The 24,485-nt window shown below is 40.5% G+C and overlaps 3 protein-coding genes across 3 annotated transcripts in view; all 3 read left to right on the top strand.

The window, feature by feature from the left end:
• The first annotated feature begins 114 nt into the window (after nt 1-114).
• actn2b (actinin, alpha 2b) lies at nt 115-19,259 on the top strand. Its single transcript, XM_041049424.1, has 21 exons — nt 115-405; nt 4,145-4,259; nt 4,521-4,640; nt 4,763-4,849; nt 5,060-5,147; nt 5,490-5,568; nt 8,290-8,371; nt 8,692-8,777; nt 9,028-9,120; nt 9,453-9,683; nt 10,009-10,156; nt 10,541-10,691; nt 13,093-13,201; nt 13,968-14,108; nt 14,378-14,560; nt 14,890-15,024; nt 15,380-15,559; nt 15,824-15,970; nt 16,939-17,004; nt 17,123-17,281; nt 17,504-19,259. Exons 1-21 carry the CDS (start codon nt 277-279, stop codon nt 17,660-17,662), a joined length of 2,688 nt encoding a protein of 895 aa, XP_040905358.1. The 5' UTR covers nt 115-276; the 3' UTR covers nt 17,663-19,259.
• On the top strand, nt 11,139-12,458 carry LOC121189372. The gene is made up of 3 exons (XM_041049427.1): nt 11,139-11,219; nt 11,317-11,375; nt 11,509-12,458. Exons 1-3 carry the CDS (start codon nt 11,197-11,199, stop codon nt 12,369-12,371), a joined length of 945 nt encoding a protein of 314 aa, XP_040905361.1. The 5' UTR covers nt 11,139-11,196; the 3' UTR covers nt 12,372-12,458.
• Nucleotides 19,260-21,281: 2,022 nt separating the features above from the next.
• ryr2b (ryanodine receptor 2b (cardiac)) overlaps nt 21,282-24,485 on the top strand; it is a 57,545-nt gene continuing 54,341 nt past the window's right edge. The window contains exons 1-3 of the mRNA XM_041050384.1: nt 21,282-21,370; nt 23,355-23,474; nt 24,086-24,215. Of these exons, the coding sequence (XP_040906318.1) occupies nt 21,323-21,370; nt 23,355-23,474; nt 24,086-24,215 (298 nt within the window). The 5' untranslated portion in view covers nt 21,282-21,322. The remainder of the gene's footprint in view (nt 21,371-23,354; nt 23,475-24,085; nt 24,216-24,485) is intronic.

The raw sequence follows: 24,485 nt of genomic DNA on the forward strand, positions 1-24,485 counted from the left end.
TGTGGGTGGTGTGAGTGATGGGGATTTTAGGGGAAGGTATAAAGGCGTCACGTGACTGTCCAGTACTAATGATACCGTCGCTTGTTCATCTGTGGCAACCGGGGGCCAGACGTCCGTCAGGTCGGGAGGACAAGGGCAAGCGTGACAGTGTGAGAAAGAGGAGAAGCTCTGAGAGCAGCTCTGTTAAGAGAGAGTCAGGAAGGTATCCCCTCCTCAGCGTTACAGTTTAAGGATAACACGCATTTGAGTTTCGGGGGAACAGAAAGTAGCGGCACAATGATGATGACCCAGGTGGAGACCACGGTGCACTATGATAACGGCTACGAGGATGAGTACATGATGCAGGAGGATGAGTGGGACAGGGACATGCTGCTGGACCCTGCCTGGGAGCAACAGCAGAGGAAAGTAAGTCAACAGAACAAACACCTGGGTCAAAATAATTAAACTGAACTGGACCCTAGCTATCATTTACGCCCCCAGTGATGGGTGCAAAGGAGAAAACTATGTTAGTTTTTTTAATCATTTCAATCATATTAGAAGTCCATTTACAAAATGAAAAGGAGTTTCTTTGTTTATATTTGAAATTTCCACGTAAATATATAAAGTAATTTGCTTATGCAGTAAGACAAAATAGTTTTGCACAGCTCCATTGGGTCTACTGTCAAGCTGACCATGGTAGAGAGTTGGGCTTCCGTAATTTGAATAGTTTCAAAATAAAGTACACCCGTTTTCAGGGGCGTCAGAAGTGCCAATTAGTAATTATTGTGTGCCTTTCACCATCTGTTCCATGTTAATAAAGCGCTTGTTTTCTCTAATTCTGTGCGATAAGTGTGAGTGTGCGTGTAGGTGAAAGGCGCAAACGGTCAAGAAACGCCTGAGCTAGCCGTTAATAACCAGAAAACCTAAGAGGGAGAGAGAGAGGGGTAGAGTTTAACGTATGAATCGATGTATTAACGTTCGGAACTTTGTGGTTTCGGATTTTATTTTGAAGGACTTCATCACTGAACTTCCGTTGTGGTTTTAGTTACGTGCTGCAGACTTGACGCAGCCGGGGTCCAGGGAGGGAGGCTTGACGGACGGATGCGATGGGTACCAGCTAACAATAGCTCTGCCTTCCAGCGGCTCTGCAGACCGCTGCCTCTCCACTGATACGCGCGGAATGCGAGCTGTCAACAGATGCTTCTAACACATGATGACGCTCTTGGGATTAGAATGGACGCTACATCTAATTTTAACCTCGAGACCAAAAGGCATTATAGTAGGGTTAATCCAGTGTCCTTGGTGCGGAATTCTTTTGTTTATAGAAACCACATAGAAATAATGTACCAGGACCAGCTCAACTCAATATAGCCTCGGCCTCCCACACTGTCACTTGGTTTTAGGGCTTTAAAAGTTGGCCTGGGCCATAAACTGCAGCTTTTTTGCACTACTGGAGGCCCTCAGCTCAATGTCTATAACCTCCCGTGGCCCCTACAGGGATGACAAAACTGTGTATTTCTGGCAACAGGACAGTCAGGTCCCAAGCCCATATGCACTCCTATTTTTCCAGTGTTTATCTTTTTACTGATTGTAATTTGGAGTTGACAAGTGTTCATTGGAGAGTTGTTTGGTTGTGCAAGCAGCTGTTCAAAATTATCAGAAATGATAAAGCATCACTGATAGCTGAATACCGGTATAGTGTTTCTTTTTGGCACTGCGGTAGGTGATGAGGCTGCTCTATGCCCGACCAGCTTGTTATATATCATACATCATTCCTGACTGACATTCACAGGGAGCAGTAGTGTTGTCACAAGGATTTTGTTTGCTTCATTAGGGGCCACCTTTATTCGCTTTTTTTGAAATAATTTCTCTCCAACAGCCTATCTCGTATCCAGCTCAAGCCTTGGAGCAGCTGGCTTATTTCAAATCCTACCAGCAGCTGGGGCAGGTTGCCTTCGGTGGATATTAATGTGATGGTGCTTAGGTGGACCTTTTTTGAATCTCTTATCCCACTCTGACAGGTTTTATCAAGGAGACTGATAAAGCCTTCAGTGCCTGTTCATGTTACACAGACTTAAGTTAAATCTTAAGTCGGCACTGCCAGGATTCTGTGTTACATTAAGTGAAAGTGCAAAAGTGTTACGGATAAGTAGTGAATGTGCTCTCATAAGTTAAAAAGACGTCTAAATGAAAAGACAATAAGAGATACATCATGATCCACTCACAAGGCTTAGTCTCTTCAACACGTGAAACATTCAGTTCTCATTTATTTTCTGTCCTCCTGGACAGTCCCTGCCAGCCTCTGACCTAGTGAGGCCTCAAAGGCAGTGATAGGGTTGGTCCTCGCTGGATGTGGTTCATAAGTATTTTTAGCTTTGATCGTCACTGGTCAGTAGTGCTGGAGAGGGAGGCGGGGGGCTTGGAAAGTGGGCAACAGGGCTCTGCAATTGTGGCGGAGTCAAATTTGGAGGGCCACCAGGCCACGTTTTTTTAACAAGGAGGGCAGCAGTTCAATGTCACATACGCCCTGGGGTGTCGCTAAGTGCGGAATGTGATTTACTCTGAAGCTGGTAATATTCAGTTTTTGAACCAGCACCCAGAGGGGAAGCCTGAGTGGCTGGCTGGGCACCCATATGCAGTCCTACAGGGTACAAGGATGTGTAACAATCAGGGCTGGAAATAGTGCTAAAATATATTCCTAAAGTATTGTCATGTTGCTGAAAACTACAGATGTAAATATACACTCATGTAAAAGTATATCATTTAAAATGTGCACTGAGTATAAATCACTGAGCTACTATTTAGAAAAATAAAACACGTTACATTTGACCTTATCCTCCTTTATTCCAAAGAGATGAAAAACAATTTTATTATACTTAAACCTAATAAAAACGCAGAAAAAGGTGCCAGAAAAATGTAAAATAAAGTGAAGTCAAACATAAAGAATGAAAAAGCAAAGCCAGCTTATGATTCCACTCTTTGCTGAATGACTATTAAGATCTGTAATAAATGCTTTCAAATGTACCGAAGTGTCAGACTCTGACTTTAAAAAAGGAAAATGTCATCAGAGAGTCTAGCATCCACTTAGCTTATATTACAGACCATAGTTTTTTTTTTTGTGTTACATAAATGTATTGACAGTAGCATCTGTTGTTCAGCTCATTTATTTAAGCACTTATACAGATAAAAAAATAATTTCTAGTTGATGATAGCACCTTATTCAAATGTTCTTTGGTGTGGCAGGAGTTAATATAGTTTTGACACTGTGATACAGCAATTTATTCATCCTTGTGGCACATCCATAAAATGATTTTTAATGTGAATTGTGTCTCCTTTATCCATGCCTGCCTGTCTTCATACCTCAGCATAGTAATGAATGTGACCAGGAAGAACAGCATACATGTACTGTGATAAAACTGTCTCCACACAGCTGTAACCAATCACATTATAAGTGGGAAAATAGTGACAGAAAGTGACATGAGGGGGAAACTTGCTCTGTGTCCACGTGACATTTTCACTCATGTTGACATGGCGAGACGTTTTGACGTTTTTCGTCCCGGTCTCTTATCGTGAGGCACAGCAGAGCAGTCTAAATTTAACACCTTATATCAGTCGGAATGCGCTCTGTGGTCGGCTCCCAGCTTTCATCCGTAAAGCGCTGAGCGCCCGTGAACTCTGCTGCTGGCTATTGAGCGACTTTATAAAAATAGGAGGAGAAAGACAGTGAGCCTGTCTTAACTTGATTTACAGTATTTCAGTGCCTCACATGGTGCACATTTGTTCTGATGGTTGTTAGCTATGGAACTACGGCAGGAAAAAGTAGAAACCGGACACTGATGGGTCACTGAAGGTTAATTTGAAAATGTAACACTGGTCATAGAGGTCAACATCGATTTGGTCTATAGTCTTGAACTAAAGACTTGTTAAGCTGTTAGCTGCCTCAGTTTGTTTAGGTCTACTGCAGAGGGGAATATCTTGCTTATAGTGGAATCCATATCATGTAAAGGAGACATTAAGCTAAGTCAAAGTCCAACTTGCTTTTAGAATTTCAAATGATGGATTGTGGTGCATCTGCCGATCTTAATGGGAAGTGCTTAATGGGAAGTGCAGAAATAACTGCAGTTTTCATGCTCAGAAACCTATGCATCTGTCCCTTTTCTGTTAGACCTTCACAGCCTGGTGTAACTCCCACCTGAGGAAAGCTGGTACTCAAATTGAAAATATTGAGGAAGACTTCAGGAATGGACTAAAACTCATGCTGCTTCTGGAAGTTATCTCAGGTTAGCTTACAAAAGGAGAATGTTTCTTTTATAACTTCATGTTTTCTCAGTTCCTTTCAATGACTTGTTCTTTGTAATACCACACCTGTAGGATAATGTGCACATTTCATTCACTGTTCATAGTAGTTAATTTTGTGGTTTATTTTGCTTTAAATGTGATGTAATTGTATAAATTTAACCAATTTTTTTTGATAATGAACACATGAGATTACATACATGTCTGACTCATACATAAATATCTACATAATGTTCTGTTTGCAGGAGAGAGGTTACCTAAGCCAGACAGAGGGAAGATGCGGTTTCATAAGATTGCTAATGTCAACAAAGCACTGGACTTCATCACAAGCAAGGGAGTGAAACTGGTTTCTATTGGAGCTGAAGGTACCCAAACCCTTGCTGTGCATATGAATATATTACATGTAACTGGGTGTGGAGTGGAGTCTTAATCAGACTTTATTATTCACTCTTGCACAAACTGATGAAACGGTCTGTTTGCCTTTCAGAGATTGTGGACGGTAATGTAAAGATGACTCTTGGAATGATCTGGACTATCATCCTCCGCTTCGCCATTCAGGACATTTCTGTGGAAGGTGAGATGATAAAATCTAAAGAATCTGAGTCTAGTTAATATTCTGTAGTCATTGTGTCACCTGAATGTAGACACAGGCAACTATAAAAGGTAAAGAACAACATTTAATAATGTAAAATGTAAATTTGAGAGAAGGAAAAACAATCTGTAACCTGCACACAATTGCAGTTTTACTATGTAATCAGTCCCTGTGAATTCACTTTCTCCTCAGAAACATCTGCGAAGGAAGGTCTTCTGCTGTGGTGTCAGAGAAAGACTGCCCCCTACAGGAATGTCAATGTCCAAAACTTCCATGTCAGGTCAGTGTTTCACACATCTAACACTGTCCAATGAGCCTTAAATGCTGTTGGTTACAGTGATAGTTTATGTGATTGATAATAAATCCAGGTTGTCTTAAACAATGTGTATCGCAATAATATGGAGTTTGTACAGTTCATTTGATGGTATATCATCAGAACTAAGTTATTCCTGAAGTTAACTTTAACCAAAGCAAAATATCAAGACCTGAGTATGGCATCAGAGAAGTGCTGTTGCACCTCTAATGGTAAATTGGACCCCACTGACCTCATCTCTGAGTCAGGTTAGCGACTTTTCCCGTTTGACCTGACATGTTGGTTCTCTCCGCTCATGGGCCGGTGAAGCTGGAAGGATGGCCTGGCCTTCTGCGCCCTGATTCATAGACACAGACCGGACCTCCTCGACTACTCTAAGCTCAACAAGGTGTCGTGTGGTTTCACTTGTAACCAGGATGCTGTGTTTCAGCCCTAAACACTAACAGACTGATTTCCACAGAATTAACATTCCTGTCACAGTGTGAACTGATGGAAACAAATGCACACTGAACTCAGATTAATGGCACCTTGAGGTACTTTTTATGACATTATACTGTGAAACACTGGAAAACTAGTCTATTTGCAGGACTGGCGGTGGATGCCATCTTTTTGAACCATTCAGGTTTCTTATTTTGACTGAATTATCTGGGGATGAGGGAAACGTTTGATTCACCTATAATTACAAAATGAAGCACTTTGATTTTGAAATAGTTCGTTGGGTATCATTTATGGTGCTTCTGGATGCACTTAGAGATGTGTCATTTCATAGGACGAGCTCCATATTGTTTACAGTAAATAAACATGCAAATTATTTGAGGTGAAGTAAGCTGTCTGTGGCACCACTTCAGTTGTCATAGGCAGAAGCACCGTTCAGTAATGTTTGCTGTAGATAAACAGTTTATTTGACTAATATTATGCTAATAATGCTGCTTTAATCTATGGATGTTTTTCCTTTTCACGGCATGATGTTTTTATTCCAGGTGCATTCATTTAGTCTCACCTCATGCTTCATTACTCAGAACGAAAGCAGTTTACTTAGTACATCATTTCAGCACAATTAGCATGAAAAAGACTGTTGCTTCAGTTTTTAAGTCCATTTTTCATGCACCCCACTGTGCCCATCATAACATTGGGTTTAATGGTGGTGACATGTGGCCTCTTGTGTATGACATAGAGATAAATATGCAACAAAAAGGCTTCACAATATTACAGATGAATACAGAATACATCCATCACAGTGTCTAGCATATTGGTTTATATATAGGGCAAACAAATCCATAGTTCATTTAAATGGTCAGGGCTCTCTGTTATTGTGTAAACAGGTGAGGGCCTCGTTGAGCTGTGCTGCTTATTTGCAGAGTTAAAGAGCACAGCTGGCAGTGCTCCCTTGTTGGTCAAGTAACAATAATAATGCAAAAGTAAGGCACCCTTCCTTTCTTGGAAGAAGGTGCTGCCTTAGCCAGACAGGAAGGCCAATGCTGCTGCTGGAATATTTGAGGCTTCACTCTTCCATTGCAAAGTCTGTTTTTGATATTTTTTTTTTAAAGCAAGAACTGATGATAGAGATTTTCCCCTTAAGGTTTTATTTCAATTTCACCCAATGAATGCCTGAAGCACACATTGTAAACAAATTGTTTATGGTCTAAAAATCAGACCATGCATTCACGGGAACCTCATGCTCAAACAGAAGAATTTACCTAAGCCAGATTTGGCCCAGTAGTGTACATATATAGTAGGGGAACACCATGGCTGGTTAAGAATAGTGACATTTTCATTTGTTTTGGAAACATTAGCGCTCACTTCTCAGCACACAACTCATTGGCCTGGCTTGGAGTTGACCCTGAATAGTCACAGAAACATGAGCCTAGTCTCTGCAGAGCTCAGGCTTAGCTTTTCCTCTGCTATTGTCCACACTGTCACGTAGTGTTCCCCAGTTAGAGGCTGCCGGTCCTCTTGAAAGTCGGGAAAATGTCTATGAAATGATAACTGTGATGTTTCTTAGTCAAATCTTAAGTATCACTGTAAGGATGGTGTCTGTTTTCATAATTAGGAAAGGCTACTAAAGGTAAATATGAGTAATGAGGCACACAGTGTACTGTGTCTGTTTCTCTCTACTGCTCTTTGTCACTCTCTCCATCTTTTTGACGTACATATTCACTCACTCAGTCACACCTCGACGTTTCAGTTCTGCTCATCCTGCCAGGAGACAGTTGCATTGTGAGCCAGGCAGCTGTTAAGTCTGGCTCCAGGTGAGCGTGTTCGTTAAGCTTGCAGTGTTACAGCCTGCTGAGCCAGCTCTGGTCAGGGGCACACACACAGAGAGGCTTTGGGGTATCCTTCTATCCATCCATCCATCCCTCCATCCTGTTATCAGTTTACTACCCTATCCATCCATCTCTCTGTCCTGCACTGGATCTGTGAGCAGCTGGCCCTGTCATGTAGTGCGCCAACCCTCACCCCCATACCTTTATGGAACAGTGAGATAGGGACAATAGCAGCAGCATGATAGCATGATCCCTTTACCCCACTGCACTCTCACTGACTGTTCCATTAGCAGGGAAGGGTTCACTGTCAGCTGTTAGCTTAATGCACCACTCCCACTCTGTTAAAACACTGTCAGACTCACTTGTGAGAGAAAGGAAATATATTTCTTGAAAACAAATTTAATCAAAGATATGTTGGATACTGTACTGGTGAAATATTTGCTTGAGTAATTTATTTGTGGAATCACTTCCATTCTGATTATAATTTATGACAGCTTATCATAATAAATTAGTAGTTCAAGTAAAGTAAAGATAAGAAACTAGTAGAAGATTTGTGAATGTGAAGATTTGCTTGCTTTTATGGTCATGTCTCATCTCAAAGACCTCTCTTTAACATGTTACAGACAGTAGTCATCATGAGATGAGAGAACATTTTTTTAAAAAGGTACTTTTGAGCAGAAGCTATATTAAATATAAATTAAAAAACAAGTGCTACTACATTAATGTACATGTGCACTAGGTGATCAGGGAGTATAATGTGTCGCCCATGGCATGGAGGTCAGCACAGTGGCATTTTAAGTCCAGCATTGCTGTTCAGTGATGTAGAATTGTGTTTCTTTATTTAGGATGATCCTCTGGGGAACCTGAACTTGGCTTTTGACATAGCTGAGAAACACCTGGACATTCCCAAAATGCTGGATGCAGAAGGTAATGTTGTATGTTCTATAGCCAAGTATGCGTTTTTTAAAGTAAAATGTTTTTTTAATAAAAACTTTTTCATATATTGCTCTTTGAAATATGAGTTAACAATATGATTGTGCTTGTGAGTATGAAGATGTTTTCTCTATTGGAGGTTTACTTTTGTACAAGTCTCCTTCATGGAGATGTAAGCAACAAGTAGAATCAAAGTAGACTTACAGTGGATGTTTCTGTCTCCTTCCATTCTCCAAAGTAATTTTCGTATATTTGATTTTTCACTTTTTCTTCCCCTTTCTGCCACCTTGACTTTTCATCCCTCTCAATCATAGATATCATCAACACACCCAAGCCCGATGAAAGAGCTATCATGACTTATGTGTCCTGCTTTTACCATGCTTTTGCTGGAGCTGAGCAGGTATAGCGGTTGAACCTACCAATTTGCATTTTTAGATGTGTTTGCTATCCCCATCTCTTCTGCACTGTCCATATGTATTTTGAGTCAGGTGCAGAACTCTGTTGTCAATTTGATTTTAATGTCATTGTGATAAAATATGTATTGTGAGGATAATATTATTCAGTGTATTAGAAAGATGAAGAATGGGATCATGGCCCACTGTGTTACTTTGCTGATGTAATTACATTATTCTCGTGCCCTGTGCTCTCAGGCAGAGACGGCTGCCAACAGGATCTGTAAGGTGCTCGGTGTAAACCAGGAGAATGAGAAACTGATGGAGGAGTATGAGAGACTGGCCAGTGAGGTAAAATAAGATTTGAAATTTCATTAAAAAATATCCTCTTGTATTTACATTTGTGAAACGAAACCATTATAGCACTTATAGTAAATATTCCACTGAAGTTGATCTTCTGCCAAGTATTTTTTATGAACACATTTCAAAGTAAAAATATAGGCTTAAGTTTAGATTAAAAATATATTTCTTTCCCCTACTTATAAATCCCAATGCTGTGATAAGCTGAGACTTATCTGCTGAAAAAAAAATATATATATATCAGCCTTCCTGACACACTGCTATCTTAACATGGAGCTCTCTTGCCTCTCAACTTATTCCCATGTTGTCCTTGTGTTTCTCAGCTGCTGGAGTGGATCCGCCGCACTACTCCCTGGCTGGAGAACCGGACCCCAGAGAAGACCATGGCAGAGATGCAGCGGAAGCTGGAGGATTTCAGGGACTACAGACGCCAGCACAAGCCCCCTAAGGTGCAGGAGAAGTGCCAGCTGGAAATTAACTTCAATACACTGCAGACCAAGCTGCGCATCAGCAATCGCCCTGCCTTTATGCCCTCTGAGGGGAAGATGGTATCTGTAAGTCACAACTCCATATTCTTCCTCTGCCTATAATTCAGTAGTTAAAGAAGCGTTTGCAATTGTGTGCACCATAAGTAATGTGTCACATTATGTCACATTAGTCTTATTTGCCATGAGACTAATAGAGGTTTAGAGGTTCAGTTTTACAGGATTAAGGAGTAACAGGCACTGGCATTTTTCCAATAGAAGGTGATTTGTTTTACACTGTTTTGCAAGTTCAAATGTTATTTATTTATCAATTTTTCTTATTTGCCAGGGTTGAATCAATTCTAAACTCCTTAAGTGAGTTAATTTAAACTGTGATTTTTCATTTTGCTTACAGGACATAGCCAGTGCATGGCAGGGCCTGGAGCAGGCAGAGAAGGGCTACGAGGAGTGGCTCCTTACAGAGATCCGTAGGCTCGAGAGGGTGGACCACCTGGCAGAGAAGTTTCGCCAAAAAGCCACCAATCATGAGAACTGGACCAGCGGTCAGTTGTAGTTGTACATTTGGCTTTTTAACCATCTGGGTGCTTACTTTTGTATCTGTCTCTCACTGCTGCGTGTATAGATCTGCATGTTTATCTCTTTATTTTGACTCATTAGCTCCTTGTTTATCTACAGGCATCTGTATCCCTGCTTCTCAGTGTTGAAGTGTTTCATTTAATCTAGGGGTTTGTTTAGACTTTTTCCTAATGAGATTTGATTGAAGGTTTTAGTCTGTCCAATGCAATCAGCCTGTAGTGGACTACAACAGGTCATTTTCTCCATCTGCAATGACCAAATAAGGCCAGTGTTTAGATCTAACCTAATTATCTGGTTGTTCCTTTCTCTTGCCTCATACTTCTCTCTCTTTGCCTATTTGTGATATTCAGGTAAGGAACTGATCCTCTCCCAGAAGGACTATGAAGCAGCCACCCTGACAGAAATCAAAGCATTGCTTCGAAAACATGAGGCCTTTGAGAGTGACTTGGCAGCCCACCAGGACAGAGTGGAGCAGATTGCCGCCATTGCACAGGAACTAAAGTACGCACTCCCTATAGCAGATGTTTGCAGTCATGTGTCATGGAGGCCCAAGAGTGTATTTTCGCTCCTGCCAAGAAAATGTGTGTGTGTGTGGGGGGGGGGCTAATAGCAAAATCAGCTTTTTATTTCTCTCTGGAAAATATTTTTCTAATAGCATTAGCTCTGCACTTATATAGAATGTGCAGCATTTCGTGGTCACATAAACACCTCTTCTCTATGTTCACATTTGAGACTTTGAGATATGGGAGTCTCTGAACTGTGATTTGCACAAGATGATTTTGAACCACTTAAACATAAACACTTAAACCTTCTTGCACTACAGTATGTCTCAATACAAGGGTGAAGGGTGTGGTTCACTGGCATGCTGACATTTTCAATCAGCAGTCAATGGTATGCACCTGTCCATCATTATCTTCTCAGTCTGGGACTGGCCACAGAGTATTTCCTGTTTCACATTTAACCATTGCTCTGACAGAGGAAGATAACATTTCAGCTGACAAGAAAAATGGCTGTTTGGTTTCCTGCAAGGTATGGGACAGTTAAATGATTATATTTGCTTGTTCATTTTCTATTCATGGTTTGTTTATTTTACTCAAGTTTTTGACCATGTTGTTTTCTTTTGCAGTCAGTTGCTCCTCATTGCACTGTTATGTTGGAATGTCCATTGCTTCCCTGCTAAAAAAGGTAAAGACTGCAACTTCACTATAAATGTACTTGGATACTTACAAACTTGAGTGGTTTTAAATGTAATCACGTTTTCTTGGCTCATTTAGTTTTACCACAAGCATTTTTATTTTCTTTTTTTTTTTTTTTCTAGGCTGGGGCCAGCATAATCCTTATGAGGGCAGTTTCTCTAGCTCAGAGATGCTTCCTGTCTTCCGTTATAGTTCATCCCCAGGGGCCCCAGCACACCCTACCAATGTGAATCACCCTGCTGTCTCATTCCTCCATGAACCAGTGGAGAGGGGAGTGTATACTAGTCCTGAAACTGATCCAGGAAGTTCTAGTGCAACTACAGACACTTCCAGTGGGGCTTCATGGATTGTGGCTCCTAGTTGGGGTCCTGTGGAAGAATCTGTAACTGCCCACAGTGTGTCCAGAACATCTCAGCCCGGACCTAACATTGGCCTTCCTCCCCCTCCACCTTTGTATCAGGCAGGTGAGCTTGAGCACTATGAAGAGCGCTTCGAGCATGGCAACATGGAAAGGGAAACTGAAGATCTAAACATTGTGCCACCACCACCACCGGTTCCTCCATATCCGGGACCTGACTTCCAAGCTGGTGAGCTGAGTCATTATGAATCCATTTATGAGCATGGAAATGAGGAGAGGGAAACGGAGGAGGAAGGCTTCAGGCCACTACCTCCCTATACCTCATCTGTGAAGAGAGCTGAGGAGTGGCCAGCTGCGTCCACATCTGACAGCCATTTGCAGTCAGTTCCACCAGGCCTCGGACGAGTCGGACCAAGCCAGTACTACCCCTTCTTGACTGGTCAGCTCCCTCCTGGCACAGTCTTTCACTCCCAGTCAGACTACGAAACTGGAAGTAACAACTGGGATGAAGTCCATTATGAGAGATATCACTTCCCGATTGCTCTAAGTCCAGTCATCTCCACTCAGACCCAGGAGGTTCCCAGTGATGAACTCTGGCAGCTGCCAAAAGGCCATGCCAAATCTTGAACAGGACTATAGGCCTTTCAAACAAGCAGATCAGGAAAAGGGTAACTGCAGTAGTTCTTGCAGTTTATTCTAAAATGTATATCTTGGCTTCTGTGCTATGAAATAAAATGCTAAATAAAATCTTGTTCTCTGTGTGGGTTGGCTAGACTTGTCTGAACTATTTATTCAAAGTATTCAGCTGCTGAGGCAACAGGCATTAAAGAACTCAAATGGGTTACCATCACAGTAGCAAAGCCTCTGCCTTATGACTCTAAAATGTCCAGCTGCCTCCTCTATGAGGATGAATGTTCAACTGTCTCAAAAGTTAAAAAAAAATTCTCAAAGGTTTGTGGCCATGGAAAGAAATCCAAAAGTGAAACTTTTAAATGAAACTGGGATATGCACTGTTTGTTCTTATATATATATATATATATATATATATATAAAGACATTTGTGACAAAGTTAACTGTTCCCATTTAAAACATTTGGGTAGTGACATGACTAAAATTGAAGTTGCAGATGTGTAAATGATCCTGTTAGCTGTGGTTTCATTTGCATTAGACAGTTCATTTTGTTATATCCTTTTTTTTTGTAAACTTTAATTTTCAGGCATTTTAAGCATTCAGCCTAATACAACTGGCCTATGGAGCTGCATTTGTACAAGTAATTTATTTTATAATGGGAAGCACATTTAATCTTTCAGCAACCGAAACAAACAAATACGTGCTTTGTTTTTTCCAGTGAGCTGGACTACCATGACGTGGCTGCTGTGAACCAGCGTTGCCAGAGCATCTGTGACTTGTGGGACAAGCTGGGAACCCTGACTCAGAAGAGGAGAGAGGCACTCGAGGTAAGGGCAACATTTGAGGCTGTTGTCAATGATATGGTTATTGTCTGAATCTCTGCCTGAAAGCAGATGAAAAGCATTCATATCCATTTGTCTAGTCCCCACAAGAGTGCGCTAATGTTCCATATTGACCACAATAGAGGTAGAATGAAGTTGCACCTGAAACCGGCTTAATCAAAATATCAGTGTAAGCATATTTAGGTGTCACTGACATTTGAGCGGTGAAGACACAACAGATTGATGAGGAGAGATAACTGAATCCCCTCTAAAATCCCTGACCTCGATAGGAGGGTAAAACCGGAGCATGGAGGGGATAAAGGAGAAATAGATGTAACAGTCCCGTCCAGAAAGTGATTGGCTCAAAGCCCACTAGCCACTTCCTCTGATCCATGCTGGCCATTCCAGACCTGCAAATGTGTGAGGGCCTGGGAAAAGGGCCAAGGATTAAGTCTGAATGACAGGGACAGGGGTCTGTTTTCTGTCCTTCTCCTGCTCTCCACCATCCTCTGCTGAGGGGAGGGACTCTGTCAGCAACAAGCAAGCTAAGCTGGGGGTTAACAAGGCCATACCAATGTTATGCACCCTGGGATTAGTCATCGAAATGGTGAGGGAATGATTGTTTTGGGATTTGTATGTGAGCTATGAAGATGATGACTCTTTCTTAGTTCAGGTAAGTGTCTAATGCTGAGCTATAGGTTGTGATATTTTCTGATTGTCAGGATTTAAAAATATACAAAAAGAAGCATGTTATATTTTGTAATCCTTTCAGCGGACAGATAAGCTGCTGGAGACCATTGATCAGTTGTTCCTGGAGTTTGCCAAGAGGTCAGCTCCTTTCAACAACTGGATGGAAGGAGCCATGGAGGATCTGCAGGACATGTTCATAGTGCATACTATTGAAGAAGTTCAGGTAGGTTTACAGTACTCACAGCAGACTCAGACACTGTTATTTGTTAGATAATGGTTGCACTTTACAGTATTGGTTTTTATTATCAAAACCATAGACTAGTGCTTTTCATTGTAAATATCTAAGTTGTTTAATAATGTAATATAATAATATATAGTATAGTGTGTAACATTGGTAGATCCGTCACCCTGACAAAAAAAGATATAATATTATTAATCTTGACAAATTTGACATTGTAATAACATTTCAGGGCTTCCTTTTTCCTCTGCCAGAGTCTAGTCGCAGCTCATGAGCAGTTCAAAGCTACTCTACCTGAGGCGGATGCAGAGAGACAGGCCATCTTGGGAATCCACAATGAGGTGCAGAAAATTTCCCAGAGCTACGGGATCAAGGCCAACATTATCAATCCCTACAGCACCCTTACAACTGAAGAGCTTCTCAACAAGTGGGAAAAGGTAGCTACAGCCTCAAAACTCACTTACAGACTCGTATATCGAGAAAGAAAGTCGTTATTCAGAGAGTGGCTGACTGGCCATATAAAGCCAGTCATTATGAAAAAGGACTAAGGAGAGCAGTGTATATATTCCATTCATAAAGTAATGAAGAATTGCTGCTCCAGTGTTTTATCACTGAGTTGAAGGACTCAGCTCCCGGTGTGGATTAAAAGCATATTACCCAAAAATACTAGCATAATTCTGTTTAATGTTAATGGCTCTTTTCAGAAGGAGCCAGCTTCTCAGAATACCATGCAAGGCCTGTGTGTGTGCATGTGTGTGTTTTCTAGGTGAAGAAGCTGGTTCCTCAGAGAGATGGTGCCCTCCAGGAGGAGATGGCACGCCAGCATGCCCACGAAAGGCTGAGACGACAGTTTGCTGCCCAGGCTAATCTCATTGGACCCTGGATACAGGCCAGGATGGAGGTTAGACATCAGGCTTCATGAGCAATTTGACAGTTATCTCCATCTAATCAAATACAGACCTCAAGTGGAAGATAATTATATTCATATGCACTGTACATAAGGGAAGTACAATGATGGTGACTTTCCTGATGACAATGATAATTAGATAATGCCAAGCAAAATAACAGAATATTATTATGCATATACAATTTTTCTTTATCAAATGTTATACGTCCTGACAGAATTTACTCTTAGCCACAGGTAAATGACTCCCTGCAGTATCAGTAACAAACCCATCAGATCTTGAGACCAGCATTTTATGGTCTAAATTGCTCCAAAAATTAAGTTGACCTTGTTGCATGTCTTATTCCTACAGGAAATTGGGCGCTGCTCCCTGGACATAGGAGGCACCCTGGAGGACCAGATGACCCAGCTGAAGCAGTTTGAGCATGTCATTGTCGCTTACAAGCCCAACATCGACAAATTGGAGGGAGACCACCAGCTAATCCAAGAGTCCCTGGTGTTTGATAACAAACACACCAACTACACTATGGAGGTATGGGCCGTTGGCAAACAGTGTTACAAATACACACACACGAAAAGACATGAACTGTAGGTGCATGTACAGTACCATATAACACTCAACACAAACACACACTCATTGCAACTCTGCACGGATACTGAAATTCACAAATGTGGAAATATGCATATAAACTTACATTTACTGTAGATATCCAGTTTTTAAACATTCATTATTCATTTAACTGGCCAAGATGTGTCTTCTCTATTTGCACATTCTTGCTTTGTACTACATTCATAGCACATCCGTGTCGGTTGGGAGCTGCTCCTCACAACCATCGCCCGAACCATCAACGAGATCGAGACCCAGATCCTGACCCGTGACGCCAAGGGCATCAGCCAGCAGCAGATGAATGAGTTCAGATCCTCTTTCAGCCACTTTGACCGGGTATAGCTCTCTACTATTTCACATCACTATTTGAGTGACAGAGCTAAAGCAATCTGAGCAATTCCGAAACAGAGCAGGGGGTGGCCAAGTATTTAGAGATGGTCCTGTGAGCACGGTGACCCAAATGTCCTCCCCAGTGAAGTGTTTGTGTGGAAGATGCTTAATTCTTGCCAGACCCAGGAGCAGCATTCAGCGCCTGACCATGCATTTGACCCAAAGTGATTCCTGGTGGAGAGGTTGGATGGAAGATTTAACATTTCTCACTGGGACATCACAACCTGCCGCAAATAATCCTTTATAAACAGTAGCCACTACAGCACTATGTGGAATGTTACGCCATATCTGTGTGTATTTTATGCATTTGAGTAAGGTTCTTGTAGTTTTGGAAAAAAGTATAACAATGGATGACTCATCCAAGTATGATGTTTCATTTATTCAAGCTATAGCTGTAGGAATTTCATTGACTGTCTCACCAAACATCCAGCAAATATAAACTGTAGCACAAAATTGTCAGGCTATAGATAAGAAACATTTTCTGTTTGTGTATACAGCCTCCATGTGTGCAGTTGTACTGTGTGCATGTAAGTGTATGAGCGATATTACAGTTACTTCTTTCCTGAGTTTTTAAATTCTCAAACCTCATTTATCATGAAATCTTCACCATCTTTAATGCCTTATCACAAAAGCCAAAAGATTATGTGCTTAAAGTTGAAAGCATTCCTCCTCAGTGATATTTATTTGATCACAGTGCAGAATATCTCTCAGTGTCAGATCTGAAAAAAGTTTAAGACTGTTCATATTTTACACAACTTTAGCATTTAGCATTCTGCTGTCATGTTTAATGTAATGTATTTGATGTACTTAGCTTGTTCTTCTGTTTTGCTTCGATCCTTTCTGTAATCTCCCCTGACTCTACTTTTCTCCTTATTTCCCGTGTTGTGAACCTGAAATTCGGCCTCCAACTGCAGAAAAAGAACGGAGCAATGGACACTGATGACTTCAGAGCTTGCCTCATCTCTATGGGATATGACTTGGTATGGTGTTTCAAATGTGGGTGGGCTGATGGGGCTATGTTATCAGTTGCTTCACAGTTTTCCGTTTGCTGTATTGTGCGCATATACTGTACTTTTTCTCCATCCACACCTTTCTCAGGGAGAGGTGGAGTTTGCCCGTATAATGATGCTGGTGGATCCCAATGGTACTGGAATCGTCTCCTTCCAGTCTTTCATTGACTTTATGACCAGAGAGACGGCTGATACAGACACTGCTGAGCAGGTTGTGGCATCCTTCCGGATCCTGGCAGCTGACAAGGTATGTGTGTGTGTGTGTTTGTTTGGCTTACTGGCATATAGGCAGATATTCTTAGCCGACACTAATCTATTCTATTCCAGTTATTATTTCCAAGAATTCGCCATGCCAAGTTGATTTATGAGCTACATTTTTTTTTCATGAGCTTAAAATGGGAAAGGATGGTATTAGCATGAATCTTTCTGTAAAACATGCCTGAAACATGTTTTCCTTCCACCACCACAGCCCTACATATTAGTGGAGGAGCTGAGGAGGGAACTTCCCCCTGAACAAGCAGAGTATTGCATCATGAGGATGCCGCCTTACGCCGGCCATGGAGCACCACCAGGGGCACTGGACTACACTGCGTTCTCCACTGCCTTGTATGGAGAGAGCGACCTTTAACCCAGCTAGGGAACCTTTAATCCACTGACCGTTTACCTAACCACTCCCTCCCTGAATTCATAAGAAAGTTGGATCAAATATTTTGAATGCAATGTGTTTGTGACCATACCGAGTTTTTGTTGATTAGTTTTCTGACACATTAGATTGTCTACAATCATGCTGAGCATTGTCATGTGTCCTCTTGGATAAAAGATGCCCCCTAAATGAACAGAAACGGCCACACACAAATTATATAGTGAGCAACAATGCATTGGACATTTTATCTTGTGTGCTATGGTATTTGTGCAGAAAGTATACTTCTGTGATTAAGGTGAAGCTAGAGAAGAAATTTACACCAACAAAAATGGAGATTACTTGGTAATACTCATACAGCAACAGAATCGTGCCATTACCTTAGTTTATCAGTTGAAGAAATTAGACATAAAAATCCTATTTCATTTAGCTCTGTCACAAATATTTTCATGTTTCCTTGGGCTGCCTTTATTTTGAGAGTACAATCTCCTGATAAGGCATTTTGAGATGCTTAAAGTGAATTACGGTTTGCAAAAGCAATTTCAGACCTATTGCCATCCAACAATAAACACTTCAGAAAATGGGTTCCCAAAAGGCTAAAAATATACAGTATTAACAGAGGAAAAGTGGGAAGCCACATGAATGCAAAAGTAAATATTTACAGTTGCTCCATGCTTTCAAGGAAGAGAACACTGAAGACTGAATGTGCAGCATTCATGTGGCAGCAGCAAACATTTTAACGCTTACATGTGCCGGACTCCAAAAATAAATACACAAAATAGAATATCAAGTGATTTCCCAATTTTCCTTCTCTGACACCTTTTAAGACCTACTGTTAGTAGAAATATACCCTGATTATCCACATTTTTCCATATTAAACAGCTGTTTGGCTACATGTTACCTTTCACTGTACTCATGTTGTATGCCGTTTGACAATAAAATTAAGAAATTGTATTTAAAGAATTTCCATACTTACATACCTATAATGTAATACTTACATGCAGTAAATAGAGTATTTAAATATTCAGTAGTGACAATGATTTACCTGTAATGTGCTGGTGATGTTTGTACTCATAAGGCTTGATACTAACTCTATGCACACTACGTTCTGCTCCAACAATCGTTATGTAAAGCCCTTAATCAAACATTTTGTGTTTGTGATTTCGCACCCATTGGCGATTTGTGCATCATAAAAGAAAGCTAAAATATTTTGGAAGTTATCAAACTAATGGAATTTTCTGTGAACGGGATCATTGGCCATTTCACACAAACTGAACTCAAGGCACTGGAGCACACTAATACTTTAATACTCTATTTAGATGCTAGCAATCCCCTTTAAAAGAAAGGTTTATTTTGAACTGTAACTAATGAGCATTGATTCAGACACCACTGAGCTCTATAGGTCCAAGAGATGTTCTCATTTTTGGTGAAGACTTTGACTTGCTGTATTTTGGCAGGGAAATAAAGATACTCAGGCAGTACTGAGAGGAAATTTGCTGGTTCTGTTATCAACAAATTCAGTTAGCTGAACTTTGTACTTGAGGGAAATGGATTAATTAAATAAACTGTTTGTGCCAAATTCAAACATTTATTTCAACCTGATAAATCAATGCTTGTGCTATGTCTTTCATTTGCCATTTGTCACCATATTGGAAAAGGTTTTAGAACCCTAATCAAAATTTAAACAAGAGCCTTGATACCCAAATTCCCATGACTGGAACCTGCCTCACACCTGTACTGATTGAGAGGTCTTTTCATACAAGGACACTGAACAGTCAGAGATGTGATTCCATTAACAGTGGTTGTAAAATAGCAAGACAAGAGGCCTATATTTTCTTTTATAATCTTGTTCTCATGTATCAAATCTTTATATCTGTATGAAATTATAATTAATATTTATGAGGTAAAAGAATTACAGGTTAGGGCTTGAACACAGTTAAATAAAACACTACATACTCTGGGAGAAGATACTGGTGAAATTGATTGTGTGAGTTGTACTGCTAGGGGAGCTACATTTTAAGTACAGTTTTACAGAGGTAGAGCAAGAGAACAAAGCTAATCTAATCTAAAAACATATATTTTTATATATATTTTTAATGCTCGGTAAAGTAGAAAAGTGATACCTGCAATGTCATCTTCAGAGGCTTCAATTATTCCTTCACCCTATCATATGAAATTGTTGGATGGAAAGAACAATGCGTTATTGATTTAGCTTTTCATAGAGGATTGCCTCTCAGGGCTAAAAATATAGAATTTAATCTTAGGATGATATTGCAGAACAGAACAGTGAATCAGAAAACTCTAAAGGCTTCTTCCTTTGAGGAGAATGAATGTGGTCAGCAAATGTCAGTGCAATCAAGCTATTAAATTATGCAATATCTTTTGTGGAAGTGGAATTGCGGTGCAAGGGTGTTAAAGAAAGGTTATGTAACCAAAATGGACAGAGATCCTCTGAGGAGAATGAAAATACTTAGCTCATTAGATTTTGATATATTTTGTGTAAAAGTGAACCTCTTGTCCTGATGGTGTGCTAGTTAGAGAAAAGGTAAGAGAGTCAGTCAGGAGGGCACCATTACATTAACATTCATCCCCTGGCCACCGTCACAATCCAAAGCAAATTTCATTGAAATAAATCTGTTGTTTCCCAGATACAAAAAGGACTAAAGCATTACTCATGTGAAAATTCTGACCTGATTGCAGCTCTGGAGGGAGGGTTGGAGATCATTAAAATCACATGGATAATGATAGCGTAGCAAATTTCGGTCACACAAATCTGTAATTTCTGAATATTTTCCCAACAATTTCAAAGATGTTTCCTGGGCAGAACTGTGTTATTTGGTAGTAATTATGCCAAAAATTGAGGCAGTCAGTACATTTCCAACTATCACTGATGATTGGTTTCCAGTGTAACCAGTCTTTTAATCACAGCAGGTCATTTAAAACTGCAAAAAAAAAAAAAAAAAAAAAAAAAAAGTGAGCTCTCTCTACTGACATCTCAGCACATATGATCTGAGCCAGTATGGTCAAGAACCATATTGGATTGGTACAGTTTTTATTTCATAAAGTTTAATTGTAAGATCGCCTAAAAAGTCTTGTACAGCGTTTGGCTGGACCGAAAGAGCCTCTGGGCAACTGGCTGTTCAGTTTTTTCCTGGTAATGTGTACACTTAGTTTTAATAGTTGACGCCAGTCAAAATTAGCATTGGCGGCTAACTGGGTCAACTCCAGTTAGCCGAACGCAATTCATTATGAAGCTATAGTTACTGCTTTTGATTTAGATTTTCCAAACACATTAAGTTTTTGTTCAAAGTAATGCTGTCGGATCAGTATCGCTGGTACCAGCCTGAAATTTACTTGTTATCGGATCGAAAATAAGTGGCATCGCACATCAATACTCCGGATGCGTTGCAGGAGAGTCAGATATGTGAACAGGGGGGAACTATGAGCTCGTAAGGGTGGAAGTGGATGCTAGCACATTTGTTCCTCCTTCGGTTGGCATGCAGCGGAGTCAAGACACGGCCGGAAGTCGGCCCCAGACTCCGCCCGCACATTAACGGCTGTACACCTTCTTGGCCTGGCCTCTTCTGACCACCTCTCTGTCCCCTTCGGTGCCACTAGCGGCGTCAAAGTCTGTCTAATGTCGCAAGAATGACTGACACTGGAGAGGGCGACGACGAATTCCAGTTTCTACGGACGGTGAGTCAGACACTTTTCAACCTTACCAATGAACAGGAAGAGAAATTAGTCAACTCAGAAAAAATGTTTTTCTAGTTAATTTGACCTAACAAGCTTCACAGGTGTCAGCAGTTAACATGTAGCTGGTTGAGGTGCAGCTCCTTTTAAAGATATTTTATATGACTGCAACTTATGTTTATCTTCTGAATTGATTCACCTTTTTAGTCTTTTCTTGGCTAATTAGTAGCTGGTTTAGTTTGTAAAAAAAAATTCAGAAAATAGTGAAAAATTTCCATCAAGATTAGCCAGAGCTCAAAGTGTGACTTCATGATGCACGCCCAAGGCTGTTTATAAGTTTAGGCTGTTTATTTATAAGTCTGCTTTACTTTTAATGCACATCCTCAATTAGATTTTTTGCTGTTTTCATCATGTTGTTTTTTTTAAGTCCCTTACAGTAAAGAAAAACCATGAATGTCTTTTTTTTTTTTTTTTTTTTTTTTTTTTTTTTTTAATCGCCTGCAAGATGATATCATTGTTCCCTAGTTGTAAGTTGTCCTCTCACAGCTTGTTATCTTTGCCCTCTGATAAGGGCATGTCACAGGGAGAGTGTCTGGTGTGGGTACCAGACACATACACACAGGCAGTGATGCAGATGGTTTCTGAACCCAGTACCCAGGGCAAAGTCATTTTACAAGATCGATCCACAATATAAAATTACACTGTAAATATCTGTGCCATACATTATTGTATTAAATGCCGGGTTTCCCCAGGAAATTGTTCAGCTGAGGCGGGAAGCCACCTAGATCCTGACAAATCTTGTCTCATGGTCAATTTAGTTAGTAGATGACAGGAGAAACATAATAGCCTCACTGATTAAATATACTGTGCTTATGAAATAGCAGTGAAGGTCAGTGTTTTTTATATCATGACAGTGTATTCCTTTTTTTTTTATGATGGTAGCGAAAGTAGTCTTTGTTTTAGATAACGTCGTCCACCTCCACAATAAAACACCAATTTGAAACCCTGAAATGTAAAGATTGTAATATACCAGTGTCAGTTTCAAACAATCCTTTTGAAAGCCTGTTGCAGCTGAATGCACATGCATTTCCAATTGCCGTTTTGGATTAAGTCTTGTGGTGCAGAGAGTTTTCACTTGCCAAATGTACCTTGAAGAAGAGCTGAATCCTCTAGCCAAGTGAAGTGCTCCACCATGCCTCAGCATTGGGCAGTGTGTTTGACTGACTGCAGGGTACTGCTGATATGAAGAGTGGAAAGAAGGGTGAATCAGAGGTCAGATAGCGCCATATCTTCCCAATATGGAGGCATGCAGCCTGGGTAGAGAGAGGTGTTGGTGTGTCCTGACTGGTCTTTGGAGACCAGTCGTCTGTTGTCCCTCTCTGCAGCTCCTTAAATAGATGTGAAAGCCTAATTCCTTTGACGTGGGCCATTTGGCATTTAAATGAAGATAAGATAAATTTTAGGTGACAGAGATTTACTGTACGTTCTTTTACAGTAGAGATATTTATGCTGATATGCAAGTCATGCCAGTATGACTGAGGGTCTTTCCTGAATACACCTCAACTAAAACAACATCTAAAACCTTCTTGAATACACAGTATACTGTATATTTTCATGTAACTTGTTTACTGTTTCTCTCATTTATTTCTTGGGGTTGGTTTTTACAGGTCTTCTGAAGGCCTAGATAGCTAGTACCAAATCAATATATTGGGTCTCTGTGCCTTAAGATGCAAATTTAGTACTGTGATGCACCTTGGCCTAAATGCTGACGAGAGTACATTTCAGAGGAAGCACCAAGCGCTTTTTTTTTCTTTTGGCATGATGAAGGTCTGTAATTAATTCTTATCAGCCGAGGCCTTCACAGACAAGTCAAGTGGATCGCATTCTATGAATGTGCTGTTTTTTTTTTCCATATATGGGAACCTGTAATTCTAATGCACATGAGAAGTTTGCTGACTGTTGTCATCTCTGTGTTTGTTTTTCTCAGGGGGATGAGGTGGTTTTGCAGAGTACCTACACCTCCCAGGAGGAACATGTGAAGCTCTGTCTTGCCGCAGAGGGATTTGGTAGCAGACTTTGCAGACTTGAGTCCACCTCAAACTGCAAGGTAAAGGGCTCAAAGATTTCAGATTTTTTCCCTCATTGCCAGAGCAATTTATTTATCATTTAGTGTCACACCTTATCATTCATGACAGTTGGTATAAAAGAGAGTTGTGTAAAATGATGCACATAATTCACAAAAAAAGTTTCAGAATATTTGACTGGTTTAGAAATGCTGTATCTTTTTTATGTTTAACATACAAATATATTGTATAGAAATATTCAGGCTACAATAATGGAAACTTGTACAAATACTTGTAAGACAAGTTCACCTCTTTGATAAAGTTTTAATGAATGCCTGCTAACTGTACCTGGATAGTATGCAATTCACAAGTATTTAAAACTTAATATTCTTAAAGTTTCCTACTACTAATTCAGCTCTAAATTAATAACTCACGATATTTCATATTTCATCCAGGTTTCTTACTTATTTATTCAGTATCTTTTTACAGTATATGTATTTTTTTTTGTGTGTGTGTGCGCCAGATTTTAGCTCCAAATGTCGACTGTCCCATTTGCTGTGATCCTGCTAATTTCACTGTTGGCCTGTGGAGGGATTAGACAAGATATGAAGCTACCTCAGTGACACATGCTCTACTGTCCTTTTATTTCCACCAGAATGTTCCACCAGATTTGTCTGTATGTGGCTTTGTCCTGGCCCAGTGTCTCTCTGTCCGAGCCTTGCAGGAGATGCTGGCCCATAGTGAGCACCTGGCTGCAGGGGTGAGGGTCTCTTATTTCTCGTTAGGCATCTTAATACTCCCTAAAACATTTTATCAGTGTCATTGTGCTGTTCACATTCCAGTTTGTGTGCAGCCAGAATATGTTGCCAGATAAACTGACCTCATATCAGCCTTACTCGAAATTGTAAGTGAAATACATGTTATTGTACTTAAGTTTGCTGTTCTGTACACCTGTAACTGCAACATAAGGTAGGATTTTCACTGAGACTTTATTTGAGAGGGATTTGGACTGTATTTATTCATCTGGAGCTACAAGGTTAGCACAGTATTATAGC

Source organism: Toxotes jaculatrix, chromosome 11 (genome assembly GCF_017976425.1).
Source record: "Toxotes jaculatrix isolate fToxJac2 chromosome 11, fToxJac2.pri, whole genome shotgun sequence".
NCBI lineage: Eukaryota > Metazoa > Chordata > Actinopteri > Toxotidae > Toxotes > Toxotes jaculatrix.

What these genes read in the sequence shown, in the direction of transcription:
- actn2b (XM_041049424.1), top strand. Translation starts at nt 277, where the DNA reads ATGATGATGACCCAGGTGGAGACCACGGTGCACTATGATAACGGCTAC. An exon ending in GGGAGCAACAGCAGAGGAAA is followed by an intron (nt 406 to 4,144) that starts GTAAGTCAACAG and finishes CTTTTCTGTTAG; the next exon opens with ACCTTCACAGCCTGGTGTAA. An exon ending in TTCTCAACAAGTGGGAAAAG is followed by an intron (nt 14,561 to 14,889) that starts GTAGCTACAGCC and finishes TGTGTTTTCTAG; the next exon opens with GTGAAGAAGCTGGTTCCTCA.
- LOC121189372 (XM_041049427.1), top strand. Translation starts at nt 11,197, where the DNA reads ATGGCTGTTTGGTTTCCTGCAAG. An exon ending in GCTGTTTGGTTTCCTGCAAG is followed by an intron (nt 11,220 to 11,316) that starts GTATGGGACAGT and finishes TTTCTTTTGCAG; the next exon opens with TCAGTTGCTCCTCATTGCAC. An exon ending in TTGCTTCCCTGCTAAAAAAG is followed by an intron (nt 11,376 to 11,508) that starts GTAAAGACTGCA and finishes TTTTTTTTCTAG; the next exon opens with GCTGGGGCCAGCATAATCCT.